The sequence below is a fragment of the Lepidochelys kempii genome, chromosome 2, assembly GCF_965140285.1.
Source record: "Lepidochelys kempii isolate rLepKem1 chromosome 2, rLepKem1.hap1, whole genome shotgun sequence".
In the NCBI taxonomy this organism is placed as follows: domain Eukaryota; kingdom Metazoa; phylum Chordata; order Testudines; family Cheloniidae; genus Lepidochelys; species Lepidochelys kempii.
The window spans coordinates 60571265-60587370 of NC_136381.1; the positions used below are offsets into that span (position 1 = coordinate 60571265).

General features: G+C 41.2%; 1 protein-coding gene across 4 annotated transcripts in view; it reads right to left on the bottom strand.

The window, feature by feature from the left end:
• The window catches only part of PREX2 (phosphatidylinositol-3,4,5-trisphosphate dependent Rac exchange factor 2), a 317368-nt gene that overhangs the window by 79947 nt on the left and 221315 nt on the right, over positions 1–16106 (bottom strand). For all 4 annotated transcript variants that reach the window (XM_073330905.1, XM_073330906.1, XM_073330908.1 and 1 more), the window contains 2 exons: positions 14478–14621; positions 8698–8812 (listed from right to left, as the gene is read on the bottom strand). In XM_073330905.1, coding sequence (XP_073187006.1) covers positions 8698–8812; positions 14478–14621 — 259 coding nt within the window. The remainder of the gene's footprint in view (positions 1–8697; positions 8813–14477; positions 14622–16106) is intronic.

A 16106-nucleotide genomic window follows, 5' to 3' on the forward strand; every position in this document is an offset into this window, starting at 1 on the left:
ATGCAATGAAGTTAATGATAGTTGTTTTGACTTATACTCCTTGTGACAAAAAGGAAAAATACGTATTTACCAGATGTAAAAGTACAGCATAGTTCTGTCTTTCTGAAACCCTATTATCTGAACCTCCACATTATCCAAATCCCTTCCTTGCCCCCCATGTATCTTATGCTGGGGGAACAGGGGAGGGAGCAGTGCTTAATTTGTGCCATGGCTAAGCCCCGGCACCTCTGGGCTTGCCATGTCAGTTATGAAAGTAAAAAATTGCTTGAGCCCTGGCACCTTTTTCATTACAAATTAAGCACTGGGAGGGAGGTTCAGGTAGTAGAGCAGAAACCCTCCGTGGAGAAGACTGCAAAGAGGAGAACTCAACACCGAGCCATGGAGGAGACCCCTCTCAGCAGACTGGCTGAATGGCTCCTGCCCTCTTGGCTATCCAAACTCCTGATTATCCAAATAACATCTGTGTGTCCCCTGCTATTCAGATAATTGGGGGTATACTGTATACTAAAATCATATGAGTGAGATTTTATTATTAATTATTATTATTATGGTATTATGAACAGTGTACCATCTCAGATTCACAGATAATATTGTGTTGATCGCCAAAAATACTATCAAACTACAGAAAATGCTGCGAGAACTCAACACAAAAAGCAACCACGTTGGACTGAAAATTAACCAATCCAAAATGAAATTTATGCGGTCTGATACCTTGTCAAAAGCCCAAATAACAATCAAGGGAGAACAAACAGAAGAAGTTGAGCAATATGTCTGTTTGGGCCAAGAAATTAACATGTGCCACTATCAGAAAGGTGAACTCTCGCAAAGAAAGAAAGCAGGCTGGTGTGCATTCAATTCTATCAGGGATATCCTCCAAGTAAAAATCAACAAAGCAACATGCACCAGCCTCTTCATCTCAACAGTATTGCCTGCAATGTTGTGTGGCTGCGAAACACGGGTGCTGACGAAGACAGAGGAGCAGCAACTGTCTGTCACAGAGAGGGCAATGGAAAGAAGAATTCTGGGAATTTCAATCCACAACTGAGTCCCCAAAGAAGTGATCAGACAACAGAGTGAAGTGCAGGACATTGTTGTTGAGAGCAGGCATAGTAAAATGAGATGGGCGGGCATATAATGAGACTCACTGACAATCAATGGACTGCAGCTGTTGCTGAGTGGTACCCCTGGGAACTGAAACAACCGCTTGGCCGACCTCCAAAGAGATGGAAAGATTTTATTGTGAAAAAACAGAGCCGCAGATAGAGAAGGAAGGCCAGGATACAAAAAGAATGGAAACGTGTTGTGATTGGCGCAATCTATACAAGGGCTAAAGGACCAATCAATCCAGGTGATCAAGGTGATGAACAGTAAAAAAATCCAAAATTATAAGCAAAACAAAATATGTCTTGACTGTGTCCCTTTAAGTCTCAGTTATCCAAGATTAGTAATAGATTTATTAAGCCAACCCAAAAGTTCCCATAATGACATTGTGTTCAGGATTCAAACATCTTAATAACATTATTACAGTATTTATTACTTGCATTACTGCAGCACCCAGGAATCCTAACCATAGCACGAGAGACAGCATAAAGGTGCTTGTTTGACAATTTAACAAGTGGGTGATGGAGGCTGACATCCTGGGTTGATCAATATCAAATGAAAGGTGATGACAGTTAGAGGGTGTCTTGACTGTGAAGGGCCTTGAAAGTGAAGACAAGCATCTTATGTGTGATGCAATAGAGAAGGGGGTGTCACTGGAGGGATGTAGAGAGTGTGTGACACGCTCAAAGCGATGGGCTAGGAAAATTATCTTTACAGAATCAGTATGAATGGATATGAGCAGAGCAAGACTGCATTTATCCAGACCAGAGAGAAGGATGTTGCAGTAATCGAGATGTGAGATAACAGCCTGAACAAGAATTTTAGCTGTGTAGGTGGCTGAATAAAATGGTTACCTACCTCTCGTAACTGTTGTTCTTTGAGATGTGTTGCTCATGTCCATTCCAATAGGTGCATGTGTGCGCACCACGTGCATGATCGTCAGAAGGTTTTTCCCCTAGCGATACCCACCGGGTTAGCTGTGGAGTCCCATGGAGTGACACCCTCATGGTGGTGTATATAGGACACTGCCGATCTGCTGCCTGCTCAGTTCCTTCTTGCCAGAAGACTCCGACAGAGGAATGGACATGATCAAGCACTCGAAGAAAAACGTAAAGGTACTATGCAGAAAGAATCAGCAAGCTTTAAATATAGTCTGGAGATGAGCACTTAGAGAGAGGTCGAAGCAAAGATCACACTCTGGTTATGGGACCGAGTGACTGGCAGGATGGTTATGTTATCCACAGTGATGGAAAAAGGAGGTAGCAGGAATAGCTTGGGGAGTATGATCAGGAGCTCTGTTTTAGCCACAGTGAGCAAGAGCTGACTGCTAGACATCCATGAGGAAATGTCAGAGACACAGGCTGAGTTTTTGGTTTAGCCAGAAGGAGACAGGTCTAGAATAGAATCAGATCAGTGAGTCGTCACCACAAAGATAGTAGTTGAATTTGTTTGTGTGGATGAGATTACTCAGATACAAGGCATGGAGGGGGGAAGAGAAGAGAAGCAAAAAGTGAGAGCCCTGTGGAACTGTGACCCAGGAACCTTGTTGTGCCAACTGGCAGAGAGCACAGAGAGGCACCGAATTTTACAGGGATCCCTTGGGTCAAATATATGCACAATAATTCACCAAAGGGTGTCATGAAAGTTCTCTATTCAGAGCCAGTAGCTCACTGGTCATAATAATCATTGTGAAATGTATGTACCGATAACACTTAAGAAGTTATGCATCTATACTGGAAATTATGTTCTTAAAGCCTGGATGTTAAAGGCAGGTCCCCTGAGGTGACATGTCTCAGACAGATCCTGTTCAGGCAGGGTATAGTAGATGCTTAGTTCATCTCTGTTCATTGTGCATTGTGTGTCTCACAATGTAAGTCGATTTGCATACTGAGCCACTAGCTAATCAAGGCTGTGAAATTAACAAGAGACTGCGAAATCTACAGGAAGGAACTCACAGCAGGAGAGTGTTTGGTTTATTAATAAAGATCAGAGCACTGTTTTGATAGATCAGAGTTGCAAAGAGACACAGTATCCTCTACACAGGGGACAAGCTGGCAGCATATTTTGTCTAATAAAAAAAAACGATGACAGCTGGACTTGGATCAAAAATGCTAGAAGGACTCTGGGAAGAGCTTTGCTCTATATAACATGAAAGTATCTAGTTAAATAAGTTTAGGCTCTAGAATGCATGTTCTGATTTTATATGTAACCATTTGTTTCCAATATTTCTACTTGATGTTATTTGAATCTCTCCTCTTTGTTAAATAAACTTTTCCTTATTTTCACTATAAACTATAAACATATCTAAGTGCTCTGTGTTACAAGGCGTGGTGACCTGGGTGAAGCCAGTAAGCTGAGTGCACTGCTTCTTTGGAAGCAGCAAATCTGTGAGTACTGTGAGTATCCAGTACAACAAGGGCTAGACACTTCAGGGAGATGCTTGGACGGCTTGGGAATTGGAGCATGCCTATTGCTAACCTGCAGAGGGACAGCAGAGCCTACATAGGCTAAAAGGGGAGTGCTTGTGTTGTCTGTACACATTTTTTAATGAATCTAGATAAATTTCAAAGCAAAATGTTGTTTTGAAACAAAAAGTTGAAGCATTTCATTTAAAAACATCAAAATGGACCATTTAGACTCTTTCAAGAACATTCTTTTCATTTTTTTTTAATTAGACCAAAACTATTTGCTGAATTTGACCTGAATTTGCAAATGATGTCATTTGACCAAAAAATGTATTTCTGGTCAATACTTATTTGCTGAAAAAAATGCTCAGCTCTACTAAAGGGTATTTTTTAAGATGGGAGAGACTAGCATATGCTTGTATTGTGAGGGGAAACAGTCAGAAGAAAGCGAGAGGTTCAGGAGAAGACTGGGCATGAGGGACATCAGGAGATGGGATGAGGTCACTTATATATCAGCTACTGTATCACTAAGGCATACGAGTGTAGGCCTTGCAGGAGCCCTAGGCATAACTAAAAATGTGAACCAAAGGCTGTGAACCAGAGTAGGTCTGGCCTTGGTAGAATAGTAACACAGCAGGAATTGGCTAACGAAGGAAGCACTTCCCTGACTGGAGAGGATCGAACAAGAATACCCAAAGTTCTCAAATAACAATGTAAACAAATTTCCAAGCAATTGTACAGGAATACACTGACCCCTTGTAAGTTAAGGATGGGATGACAGGATAATGGATGAGGATGTTTTGTTCGAACTAGCAAGCACAAGGTATAAGTGTGGTAACTAACAACATCTGGAGTGTAATAGGTAACTGTCTTGTATCAGAAGAAGTCATACGAGGGGCAACTTTGTATCGGCCAAGGGACAGGACCCTAGTGGGCCTTTACCTTGTCACAGGCATACCTGCATTAGTGTCCCTGTGACCCATTGGACAGAGCACTAGTACCGTGGGGGAGGGATTACTCAGTAGTTTGAGCATTGGCCTGCTAAATCCAGGGTTGTGAGTTCAATCCTTGAGGGGGCCATTTAGGGATCTGGGGCAAAAATTGGGGATTGGTCCTGCTTTGAGCAGGGGGGATGGACTAGATGACCTCCTGAGGTCTCTTCCAACCCTGATATTCTAAAAACAATAAACCTGGCCAAGTGCCTTTGCCACTGAACCGAGCCTGTGGTCTTTCTTATGAATAACATTGAGTTCTGCTGAATGAACATGGAGCGCTGTTTGCTAGTGCAGCTGACATCAAAACTCCAAGAACAGCAGCACTGAGCAGCAGCATTCTACAGTGCTAGCAACAATGAGCTCTTTATATTCTTCCTCTAACTTAGCAGATAACTGCTGAGTTATCAAACATACAGTAATAAAGATGTTTAAAATCTTTGCTGTCTTAATTGCTTTCTCCTGGTTGTGCAACATCTTCTCATTAAGAAACCTTTAGGTCAGAATAAATTTACAGTGCTGGCAACTGTCACCACCTTCCCAATTTGCAAATAGAGATATTTTTTTTCCTGCAAGTGTCAGGGAAACAGAAATGGTGACACTTGGTTAACTATAAAAATAAATACAATCTGGCTGGCAGCATGAAAAAGAAATACACACCCATTAAGAATGAGTATGGTGCAGATGTTGAAATTTGTTTTTTTAAAAAAATCATAGTTTTATTTATTTATTTACTTCTGAAGTAACAGTTTTACACAGGTAAAGGTTTTCCTATGTGTTGATGCATCTTTTCTGGAATTCTGTAGCAACTCTAATACTTCACTGCACTGAAATTATAAGTTCCTTGTAGTAGTAATTTGATTAAAACTGCTAGGGTTGAGTTAAATAAGAAAAATGGAGGGAGGTTCTATCCTTCCTCCATACACATCTTGTACTATAGCTTCCTCATGAAAATCCTATGATTTATGTTTCAGTTTTGATATATAGTACTTGCAAAAGCCTAAAAACAAGAACTGTAAAAGATTAAAGTTTTATGACTGCCCAACTCAGAGTTAAAGAGAGCAGTTTTGTATCTAGGCCAACATATCTGCTATATCACTGGTGATATTATGAGGAAGCTGGTCAGAGTTCCATCATTAAGGTTGCGCTTTGCAATTAAAGCAGGGACTAAACCTCTCTGTTATGTATGATGAATAAAGCATATTCTCCAATTTCTTTTATCTTTTTTACAGTGTAAATATTTGTAATAAAAAATACTAATATAAAGTGAGCACTGTACACTTTGCATTCTGTGTTGTAATTGAAATCAATACATTTGAAAATGTAGAACATCAAAAAATATTTCTAATAAATTTAAATTGGTGTTCTATTAACAGTGTGATTAAAATTGAGATTAATTGCAAATATTTTTTTCTAACCATTTGACAGCCCTAGTAGATTCTACTACCTGCAGAGTTAAAAGTTATACTGCCAGTACTTCCAGGGAGCATGCATACATTTCCATGAGATATTTAATTTCAATTTTATGGTTTTATTTGAGAACTACTATCCAAATGTCACTGAGTTTTGCTGCTGTAGTTACTTTCTTAGAGTCTCTTCAGCCAAACACCTATTCTGACTAGCAACTGGCAGAACAAGAATATTAGCATCTGCTTTCCTGGATTTCTTGTACTCTATTTTCACATTATATTACATATGAAGTTAATTCCTTGTCCCTCATTTATGGGATGTGGTATGATCACCATTAAAATGTCAGCACTTACAAACACTTACCATGTTAGTATTGGAGATAACAGGGTTTTTTTCCTATACTTGGAATATGAAAGACCCACTTGACCCCCTGTGAAATTTTTGAAAAAATATTGTGCTACAGGTTGGCCACTGGTCAGGTTTGTGCGTAAAGATGGCCTTAAGAGTATTGTATCCCATTAAAGCTGCAGCAGGAACTAAGATAGCAAGAATGTAATAATGCACAGCAGCAGAGTCACCTTGTTCTGTGCTCTTTCCAGCTCACACAAGCTAAGTAGAATCAGGCAGCATCAGCACTTTTAGGCCCATTAAGGTAGTGAGATTGTTGCCATTGATTTCAGTAAGCTTTAGGTCAAGCCCTTAGATAGTAAACCTCCTCAACTAGCTGTCTTGTGCCACTAGGGTAAGAGCCAAATAATTTGGAAGTCAGACTGATGTATGGAAGCAGTAGAATTTCAGTGAAAGGCTGGCCTCAAGCTAGCCCATGTGTTGCCATGGTCAGAGAAAGCTGCAGAACCCACGTTTCACACAAGTACTTCCACAATAAAGGAACCAGTAGAAGAAACAGAACATGTTCCTGGATGACAGTAAATGAAACAAGGGAAGAGTGAAGACAATCTGGTGCCTAATTATTATAACAACAGTTGGGTTAAAAGTTCAGAGACACAGATATAGTAAACAGAAAGGAAATGCAAAATTTTTATTGAATATCTTTTACGAACTCCTAAAGGAATTTCTGAAAGTCCATCAATGAGGTAAAACAGAAGAACACTATGTACACCTAGACATATTTTCAGAAGAAAAGCACAGAGAACCCCTCTTGAAAAAAGTGAGTGGAAGGAACTGTACATTTAATACTGGGATCTTCGCTCTTTTTTAAATACTGCTCACTGTTCCCTGTCCAAGTACTGTCACTTTAAGAAAAGTCTGGACTCAGAATGAATGACTCTCTTTCCTCCTCCTTCCCCTTTCTCCTTCCCCTTTACCTCATCATTCTTTCCCCCACTTCTCATTTCTTCTTCTAAAAGCCGCCCACCTTCTCAGAGCTAATGGGAACCAGATACCATTACAGATTTCATCAACCTCATGAAGCCAGAAAAACAAAAAGCCACAATTTTACTGCATTCTTGATTTTCCAGTGAGCCTTTTTGCGATTCATCTACAAATATAGCCTACTCAGAGAAATGTCTTCCACAAATGCAGTGAAAACACCTAATATCTATTGTCCTGGGCTTGTTCCATTACTTTACACAAAATAAAGGCAGAATTTTTTCTGTATGAAAAATTCCACTGGATGTTATTTCCTCATGGAATCATTATGAGAATGCATCATCTTGTGATCTTTTTATGTACAGTGTACACTACACGTGCATATCTCTTAGTTGCAGTTGAAGCATATACCCATGTTTATTTTTCTTTTTTTGTTGACACAATGAGCTTCCAGGAAAACAGCATGGGCTGTTAAATCCTGTTCTGTAGAAATTAAGTAATTAAACCTACAAAATTAGATTATAATATTTAACAATTCTGATATCAATACATCAATTCATTAAAACAACATATAGCTGTAACTCATGATATAGCAATATAGCATTTATCAGTGTCCTTTAGGGAATTTAAGTATACCAGTTTATGGTGTTCATCTCAAGGTAGATATTAATTTAACTGGTATGCACAAAAACTCTAGATTGTCCTAGGTGAGGCATTTCAATCTTACTTTAAATTGAAATTGATAGATTTCTTGAATTGCTTGAGTATATGCACTGAAGTTGTATTATAGTTTTCTAGGTTTACTAGAAAATAAACTAGAGATTAACCTGAATCTAAACCCATTATGCAAAAACTCCCACTAAGTGTTGGATGTTCATATCCACCTTTAAAAGTTGTGGGACAATCTGTAAATTAACCCCCCCCCCCATGCACCTTCCCCCATCAAATGTAAACCTAATCTCTTTATAAAAATAAATATTTCCACAGAATTAAAATAGAATTTTTTAGTTCTGTTACAAAACATTTTAAGGGAATCATTTCTTGTCTCTAACATTTTGCTAGGTTATTTTCCCTACATTATAAAGAATTGTGAGCATTGATTGTGGTTCTCAAACTTTTACTTATGTGGATGCTTATAAGAGAGCTTGGCTCAGAAATCACTTTCCATTACTTTTGTGATCACCCAGACTGTTCCCTTCTCATATGCAATCAAACAACAACCCTGCAGCAACTATGCTAATAGTGTAGGGGGAAAAATATTAGGAAACAATTTCATTATTTTTACTTGTCTTTCAGTGCAATTTAGCAATGGAATGAGGAGAGACAGAACCATGAGACCCAGCCAGTGCCCTGTGAACTATCAGTGCTCCATGGATCAAAATCTGAGAATGTCTGATTTAGGTTAATTTAAAATATAAAGTCTACATAGCCACCACAGGGAAGGCTGGCTCACCACTTACCTGAGTTTCTGGTTATACTGTTTGACCTTTTCCAGTGAGGCTGCATTAATCTGGGCTTGAAATTCTTCTACCGACACATTGTCTCTGTAATAATATCCTTCCATGCTCTCCAGTGCTGGAAAAAAATCAGTATTAAATATTTACTATACTCTTTCTCTGCAGTTAGAACCTGTCTGCAGTCTAGTGCCATACTTCTTAATCTTGAAGCTGTGACCCTCAACATTGATTGCAAAGCTGTTTCTGTGTGTCATCAAATTTCCACAGATCTTTCTCTAAGATTTTGTTTAAAAATAAAAATACTTCTTGCCCTTAAGAAAAACTGTACAAGACAGGGCTAATATCAGTTCTGTGATTCTAATTAGAGTGATTCTGCCCTCTGAATGTAAATACACAGGCACTATTTAGAACAGTTTTTAGTTCTGAGGTGACCTTGGAAATCTCTGGTAAAATGAGATACTGTAGCAGTGGTTAGGCTATAGAAAAGGAAGGGACACACAATGACTCTCTTTTACTAGGCCTGATCTTGGGATATGTGCAGACCCTGAAACTCCAGTTGTTTTATTTGAAAGTTTCAGGTGTTCAGTATTTCTCAGGACCAGACTCCACTGAAAAACTTTTCCGTACAGTTTGGAAAATGCCTTGTGGACTGAAAAAAATCTCTCCTTTGGGATCAGAAATGTTTTCAGTGTCATGTAAACTTTACTCTGACTCCTTGTTAGTTAATGTATATACATCTAAAATTAAATTAAATGGAGGGGGGTAGAAGTGAAAAATGACAGAGTGATGGGTACTGAGGTAAATTGTTTAACCCTTCTACTTTTGGCACACTTTTGCCAGCTCTAGTTAAAAAAAACAACACTCAATTTAATTTAGATAGCTATGAAAAATGATTTAACAGCCTGAGTCATACCTACTTCAAAAGACGTAAGAGTGTGGAGCTGAGAAATCAAGATCTTCACATTCACATATTATTAGATTAATCTCATAATATAGAAATGGGACTTCAGTAAAATACACATAGGGTAGAAGCACTGAAGATTTTGCAATGAGGAACCCTGCCACTTTAATAATAATCTGTACAAATTTTTAAGAGTTAGTTACCCAAGAGAACGATCAGAAAATGCATCTAAATAGCAGAATTCTTACGGGCACAACTTGCAGGTTCAGAGCCCCAGTTGCACACCAAACACTAATTCTGCTGACAATTCTTAATGTGACCAGTCAGTAAATAATTCATTCATTGTTCAAGAACATGCAAATCACAGTTCCTCTGAGTACTTATAGAGTTCATAATTTTGCTTCTGTACGAAAGATGGCAAAGATTGATGATCAAATTGCCTCCTAATATGTCCGTCTTGAGCTTAACCAGACAGGGCCCAGGTGGAGGGGCCCACTGTCCGCAATGGTATCTGCATGGTTGTAGGTGTCCAAGTTAGTAGGTTCTGTTGCAGAATTGGGACCTTACTGTGTAGAACAGTTTTGCTCTCCCCTTAAAGAGGGAGCAGGGCATTGTAATGCAGAGAAGAGAGGGGTTTCTATTTTGGATATTTAAAACCAGAATAGAAAAGTCTAGACTGAGGTTAAATGTGAACTGCCAAAAAATGTTAAAAATAAATACAAATGTTAGTTTTGAAGGTTAATTAGCTCAACTGCAAATGTAAATCTGAAATAAAGAGTTTGATTTTTTTAAAACTTATTTATTCAGTAGATATAAACTCACGCCCTGGGAATTCAGAAGACTTTATGACAATAGAAACATCCCCACATATGTTCTCCCTCTCTCTTTTGTACACACATATCATATTCACACACACACACACGCTCTGATCCTGCAAGGAGATATAATTTCTGCCCTTTTGAGATCTGTATAGTTAGTCACATGGTTCTAGAAAGTCTGGTTTACAAATAGAGGGATACATAAGACATGGTAAAGATTTTTAAAGCTCTCTACAAATTTTCTAAGGCCCCAATCCTACAACTGTTTATATACATGATTAACTTTATACATTTAAACTCAGTTAGACTACTCACTAGCATAAGGTTAAGTACCTGTGTATTTGCAGGAATGGGGACTAAAACTGTTTTTTTTTCTTCTGTAAAATACTGTCTGTAGCCCATAAAAAACACATGATGGTGTAATATGAAGATTTAAGTGTCACTCATTTGAAGTGACCTTCACTGACTCATGTATTCATCCTGCAAGTAACAAAAACCCTTTCCAAAGTCATGCTGCTAAAAATCTTTTATATCACAACACCATGTAGACTCTGTATTTAGGCTGGAAAATAGCTTGGCTCTACTGAGTCTCAGAAAGCAAGAATTTCTGCCCCCCACCACCCCAAAATGAACAGCTGCATCTACAAAATGCTCAGTTCTTGAAGAGATGGCATTTTCTCTCTTGATCACGAACAGATTTCAGTTAGATTTGGAGAGCAGTTTCTTGTTAGCCAGTGTAAATGAAGATCAAAGCTTTGATAGTGTGTCATTATAAAACTGATGTGAAAATGAGTCACAGCCAGTGGTGAGCTAGAACTGGTTGTCCCGCCTCCGCCTCCTCCCCTGAACGTGCTGCCCCACTCTGCTTCTCTGCCCCCCCCACCCCACCCCCCGGCTTCCCGTGAATCAGCTGTTCGTGCAGGAAGCCTGGGAGGGCTGAGAAGCAGGCGGCAGCTTTGCACTCAGGCCCAGGGAGGGACAACCGGTTCTAAAAGGGCTTCTAAATTTAACAACCAGCCAAAAGTGGTGCCTTAGGCGCCGACTCTGTGGGTGCTCCGGGGCTGGAGCACCCAAGGGGAAAATTTGATGGGTGCAGAGCACCCAATGGCAGCTCCCCACCCCACGCCTGGCCCCAGCTTGCCTCCGTCTCCTCCCCTGGGAGGGCTGAGAAGCAGGCGGTGGCTTTGCGCTCAGGCCCAGGGAGGCAGAGACAGAGCGGAGGTGAGCTGGGGTTGGGGAGCGCGAGGAGGGTCGCCTGTGCAGCAGCAAGTAACCGGGGGACCACTCCCCGCCCCAGCTCACCTCTGCGCTCAGGCCCAGGGAGGCGGAGGTGAGCTGGGGCGGGGAGCGATTCCCCTGCGCACACACCCCCAGTTACCTGCTGCGGTGCGGGCGGCCCTCTTCGTACCCCCCACCCCAGCTCACCTCCGCTCTGCCTCTGCCTCCCTGGGCCTGAGCGCAAAGCCACCGCCTGCTTCTCAGCCCTCCCAGGCTTCCCGCACGAACAGCTGATTCACGGGAAGCTGGGGGGCGGAGGGAGGCGGAGAAGCAGAGCAGGGCGGCGCGTTCAGGAGAGGAGGCAGAGCGGAGCGGAGGTCAGCTGGGGCTGGGCACGGGGTGAGAGGAGCGGCCGCTCCCCCTGCTCCCCCCTAGCTACGCTCCCCCACCCCTAGGAGCCAGAAGGACCTGCCGGATGCTTCCTGGGAGCTGCGCCAGGTAAGCACCTCCGGGACTCCCCACCTCACCCCCCGGCAAGTCCCTCTGGCTCTTAGGAGTGGGGTGGGCACCCACTACGGTGGCCCACGAGACCCTCCTGCCCAGTTCTGGGGGCAGTCAGGGGACAGGGGAGGGGGGTGGATGGGGCAGGAGTCCCCAGGGGGCGGGGGTGGGCCACGACCCCCTCGTGGGGTGAGGAGGGAACCGGTTGTTAAGATTTTGGCAGCTCATCACTGGTCACAGCTTACTGTGCGTGTAAGAAAAACGGGAGTGAAGTGACTAGTTCAATGTATCAGTCTGTAAGACTTTTGTCATCACTAGAAGGATAGCATGTCTACCTTCTGCTGATGGATAAAGTAATGATCGGAAGGAAGAAATGGGTGTTATGCAGGGCATCTGGTTCTCCCCCTTCTTCAGAGTATTTTTCAGAAAGGTATAGAGTTTAACATGGATCCCAGATCCCATACAGATGTGGATGAAAATGGCTGATTTCACAAAGCCAACCTCACCAGTGAAGTAAAATGGATTTTCTCAGTGACATTTTGATAGGATAGTGAATAAAGAAATCTCAGGAGTTTAAATACTGCAAATTATTAAATATCTGGGCATTCTGGGAATCCTGGTCTCTTGTTCCCTTCCTCAAACTAGCTGATGGTGAACACAGCTAGTGCCATGTCTGAACTTGGACGCTGAGACCAGGGGGCATGTCTTAATATCCAATCACCTGTCAGGAATCAGGGCTGGCAACACAGCTAGTCTCCAGGCAGCCTCATAGGTACAGCTGGCCTGCAGCAAGCTGACCATACCGTCTCTTTGGCTGGAGGGGTCTACAGGGCGGCTCTTAAGCCAGCAGAAGCAGTTAGCTGACTGCTTGATGCTCATGCCCACCATTGTGAAGTCTCCTGCGTTACCTTGTTTCTGCTGCTCCTGCTTTGCACCCAGCCTTGCCTCTGTCCTGCCCTGCCTTGAATCCCTCCTTGCTCTAGTTCCTGACCTCCAGCTTGACTCATGGCTTTGTTTCCTGACTACTGACTCTGGCTTGACCCTGGGTTCAGGTATCCAGTTCCTGTCCTCCGGTCTGACCCTTGGCTCCAGCTTCTGACCACTGATGCCTGCTCCAACCATTAGGTATGACGCCTGCTCTGAACAATAGGCTTGACAGCCCTCATCCCAGTTGCCTGACACTACTGCCCTGTTCCGTGTAAAAAGACATGGGCAATTCCTGTGCAATTCTGCAACACTTTCTGTACAAGAAAAAAACCGTTAATATTTTCAAGATCATATTGGAGCCAAGCTATTTCCCATTCTTTGTTTGTCTTTATCATCTCATCATCTGCTGAGATGTTCCTGCTGTTATTCAGTCTCCTCATTGCCCCTCCATTGGGTGAATTTAAATCTATAAATAGTTTAAATGAAAAATCATTCAACTTTTTCTTTGGGACTTCATTTAAAATTGAGCTAACACCTTTTACTTTCAAAGATGTATTTGTCTTGACTTTAGACTGAGGGTTTGCTATTCACCTTTAAATATTTTTGTATAGTACTTACTTTTTATTAGATCAAAAGTTTCCACTAATTCTTCCTTTCCTTCATTTACTTGATTTATGAGCCCCTTCCGTGTGTGTGCCAAGGACCTCCTGCAACATATCGAGAGCTCTCAACTCTCACTGAAGTCAAAGGAAGCTGAAGGCAATCAGCACTTGGCAGGAGGCATTCACCACTTTGGTGAATCAAACCCTATGGTCCTGATGACTATAATGACACCACTACTCACTGTAGGGAATATGCAATTTACAAACAGCATCAATGCCATTCATCCTTTCACTAATGTTTGTGATGTCATGGCAACAGATACCTGGAAAGGATATTTAACTCTCCATATGTTTTAAAGAAGAATCAAAGCTGATATCACCTTCGTCCTTTACCTGTTTTTTCTTGCTTTATTCATTTGGAAAATGAAATTTCTTTTCAATTTAAGAGAATTTCCAGGTCTGGGAATTGCCCACTAACATTCACATTGAATGAACTTACAAAAAAAAACAAACAAAAAGATAATCCACTTATTCTCTGCAGTCTGTGTCAGTATGACTGGTGTAAACTCAGAAGTAAACTCTAGAAGAGTTTATATGAAAAATATACTTCATTCCCTTAAAATTAAAATTCATCTCAGAATTAGAACCACAATTCAACAAAGTATTTGAATTAAGGCCCTAATTCTGAACTTAATGAAACTATTCATGTGCTCAGAGTTACAGATGCGATTAAGAACCTTGCGGAATCATAGCTAAGATAAGATTTCAGATTTTCAAGGTATAGAAAGGTATTTGAAGGTATAGAAAAAGAATTACCTTGTGCAAAAAGTACTGAGTGGATTTTAAACCCTCCTCCATTCTTCAGCTTTTGAGGAAGCTGCTCAAAATGGTAACTATCAAGATAAAAGTAAACCTTCAAAGCTTGCCGGCTTCCTTCTGCTTGATATGTGATTGGAACATCTAAGAAAATATTTAACATTGCCATTTTATTAATAGCCAACAACTATGTGATATTTTCTCTTCCAAAAACTAGAAAGAATGTTACACTCAAAATTATACACAGCCAAATTCCTGTCCCTAATTCTGCCTGCTTTGCAATGCAACACCATCACAAGGCAGGCAGAAAGATGCCTTAACTGCCCACCACAGGTTCCTGCAACAGAGGGGAGTCTTCAGGTGGTGTAAAGGTGATTCTACACCACCTACTTTCCCACAGGTCTATGAAGGGTGGGGAGGAAGCATGCCAGTGGCAGGAGGGAGTGGGGTGTAGTGCATACTGCTTTTTTGATCCCCATCTGGAACAGCAGACCCTGTGCGATCACTGCAGCTAGCATGAATTAAAGCAACCCATAGGCTTCTTTAAGTTATGCTTGGGGCCACTTGGGCCTCTAGCCAGACCAGGATCAGTGGAGTAGACAGATGCCTTACAGCCACCTTTTACTCCCCTCTCCTCAGCGATGCCAAGTATAAACTCTGTGTAGCTAAGAAAGTGTCCCATGGTATTAATTCTAGTCATTGAACCATGGCCTCCTTACATCAGAATTTCTGTAATGCATAAAGCTGAGGAACACATAACTACAGAACCATTCAATGAATAATAGTTAAATTGGAGATTCATTTTCTGACAACTGATTTCTTACTGTACAATACATAAAATTATATAATGGTATGTTTCATTACACACTGACACACCAGATGTCAGGCTGAATTAAATGGGAAGTTCCTATTCACATTGGTTTAGATTCCTAGATCTTCTAATGCCTCTTGGTCTACCATTTGCAATGACTCCCCAAAGTACATTTTCAATGTTGTGCAGGTGAGTAATCATGCAACTGCCATTAGCAAAAGCCAGTGAAAATTTACCCTTTTTACTCTAAGGGTACATCTACACTTTGAGCTCAGGGTGTAATTCCCAGCTTAACTAGACATACCTGTGCTAGCTCTGACTGAGCTAGTGTGTCAAAAATAGAGCATAACCACAATGGCGCAAGCAGCAATGTGGGACTAGCCACCCTGAATATGTATCTAGCAGGGTGAAACTATTAAAAGATTTGCTAGGTATGTAATCAGGGCCGCTAGTGTCCTGTTCCTCATACTGCCATGGCTACCCTCAATTTTTAACATGCTAGGTAAACCACAGCCAGCATGGGTATATCTACTCAAGCTGCATATTACACCCCCAGATCAAAGTGCAGACATGCCCTAACCTTAACATTTGCAGAGTTAAAGCAGCTTACTTCAAATAAAAATGCATACATATTTCCAGTTATAATTTTAAATTAAAAATTTAAACAAACTACAACCTGTAGATTACTGGTATTGATGCTAGTAGATTATGATTTTGCATTTCCAAGAAAAGGAGGTCAAATCGCAACTTGTCACTATTTTTTGGCCTCAAGAAATAATTAATTTAATTTAACTTTGGTAATTATGCTTTGCCGTAAA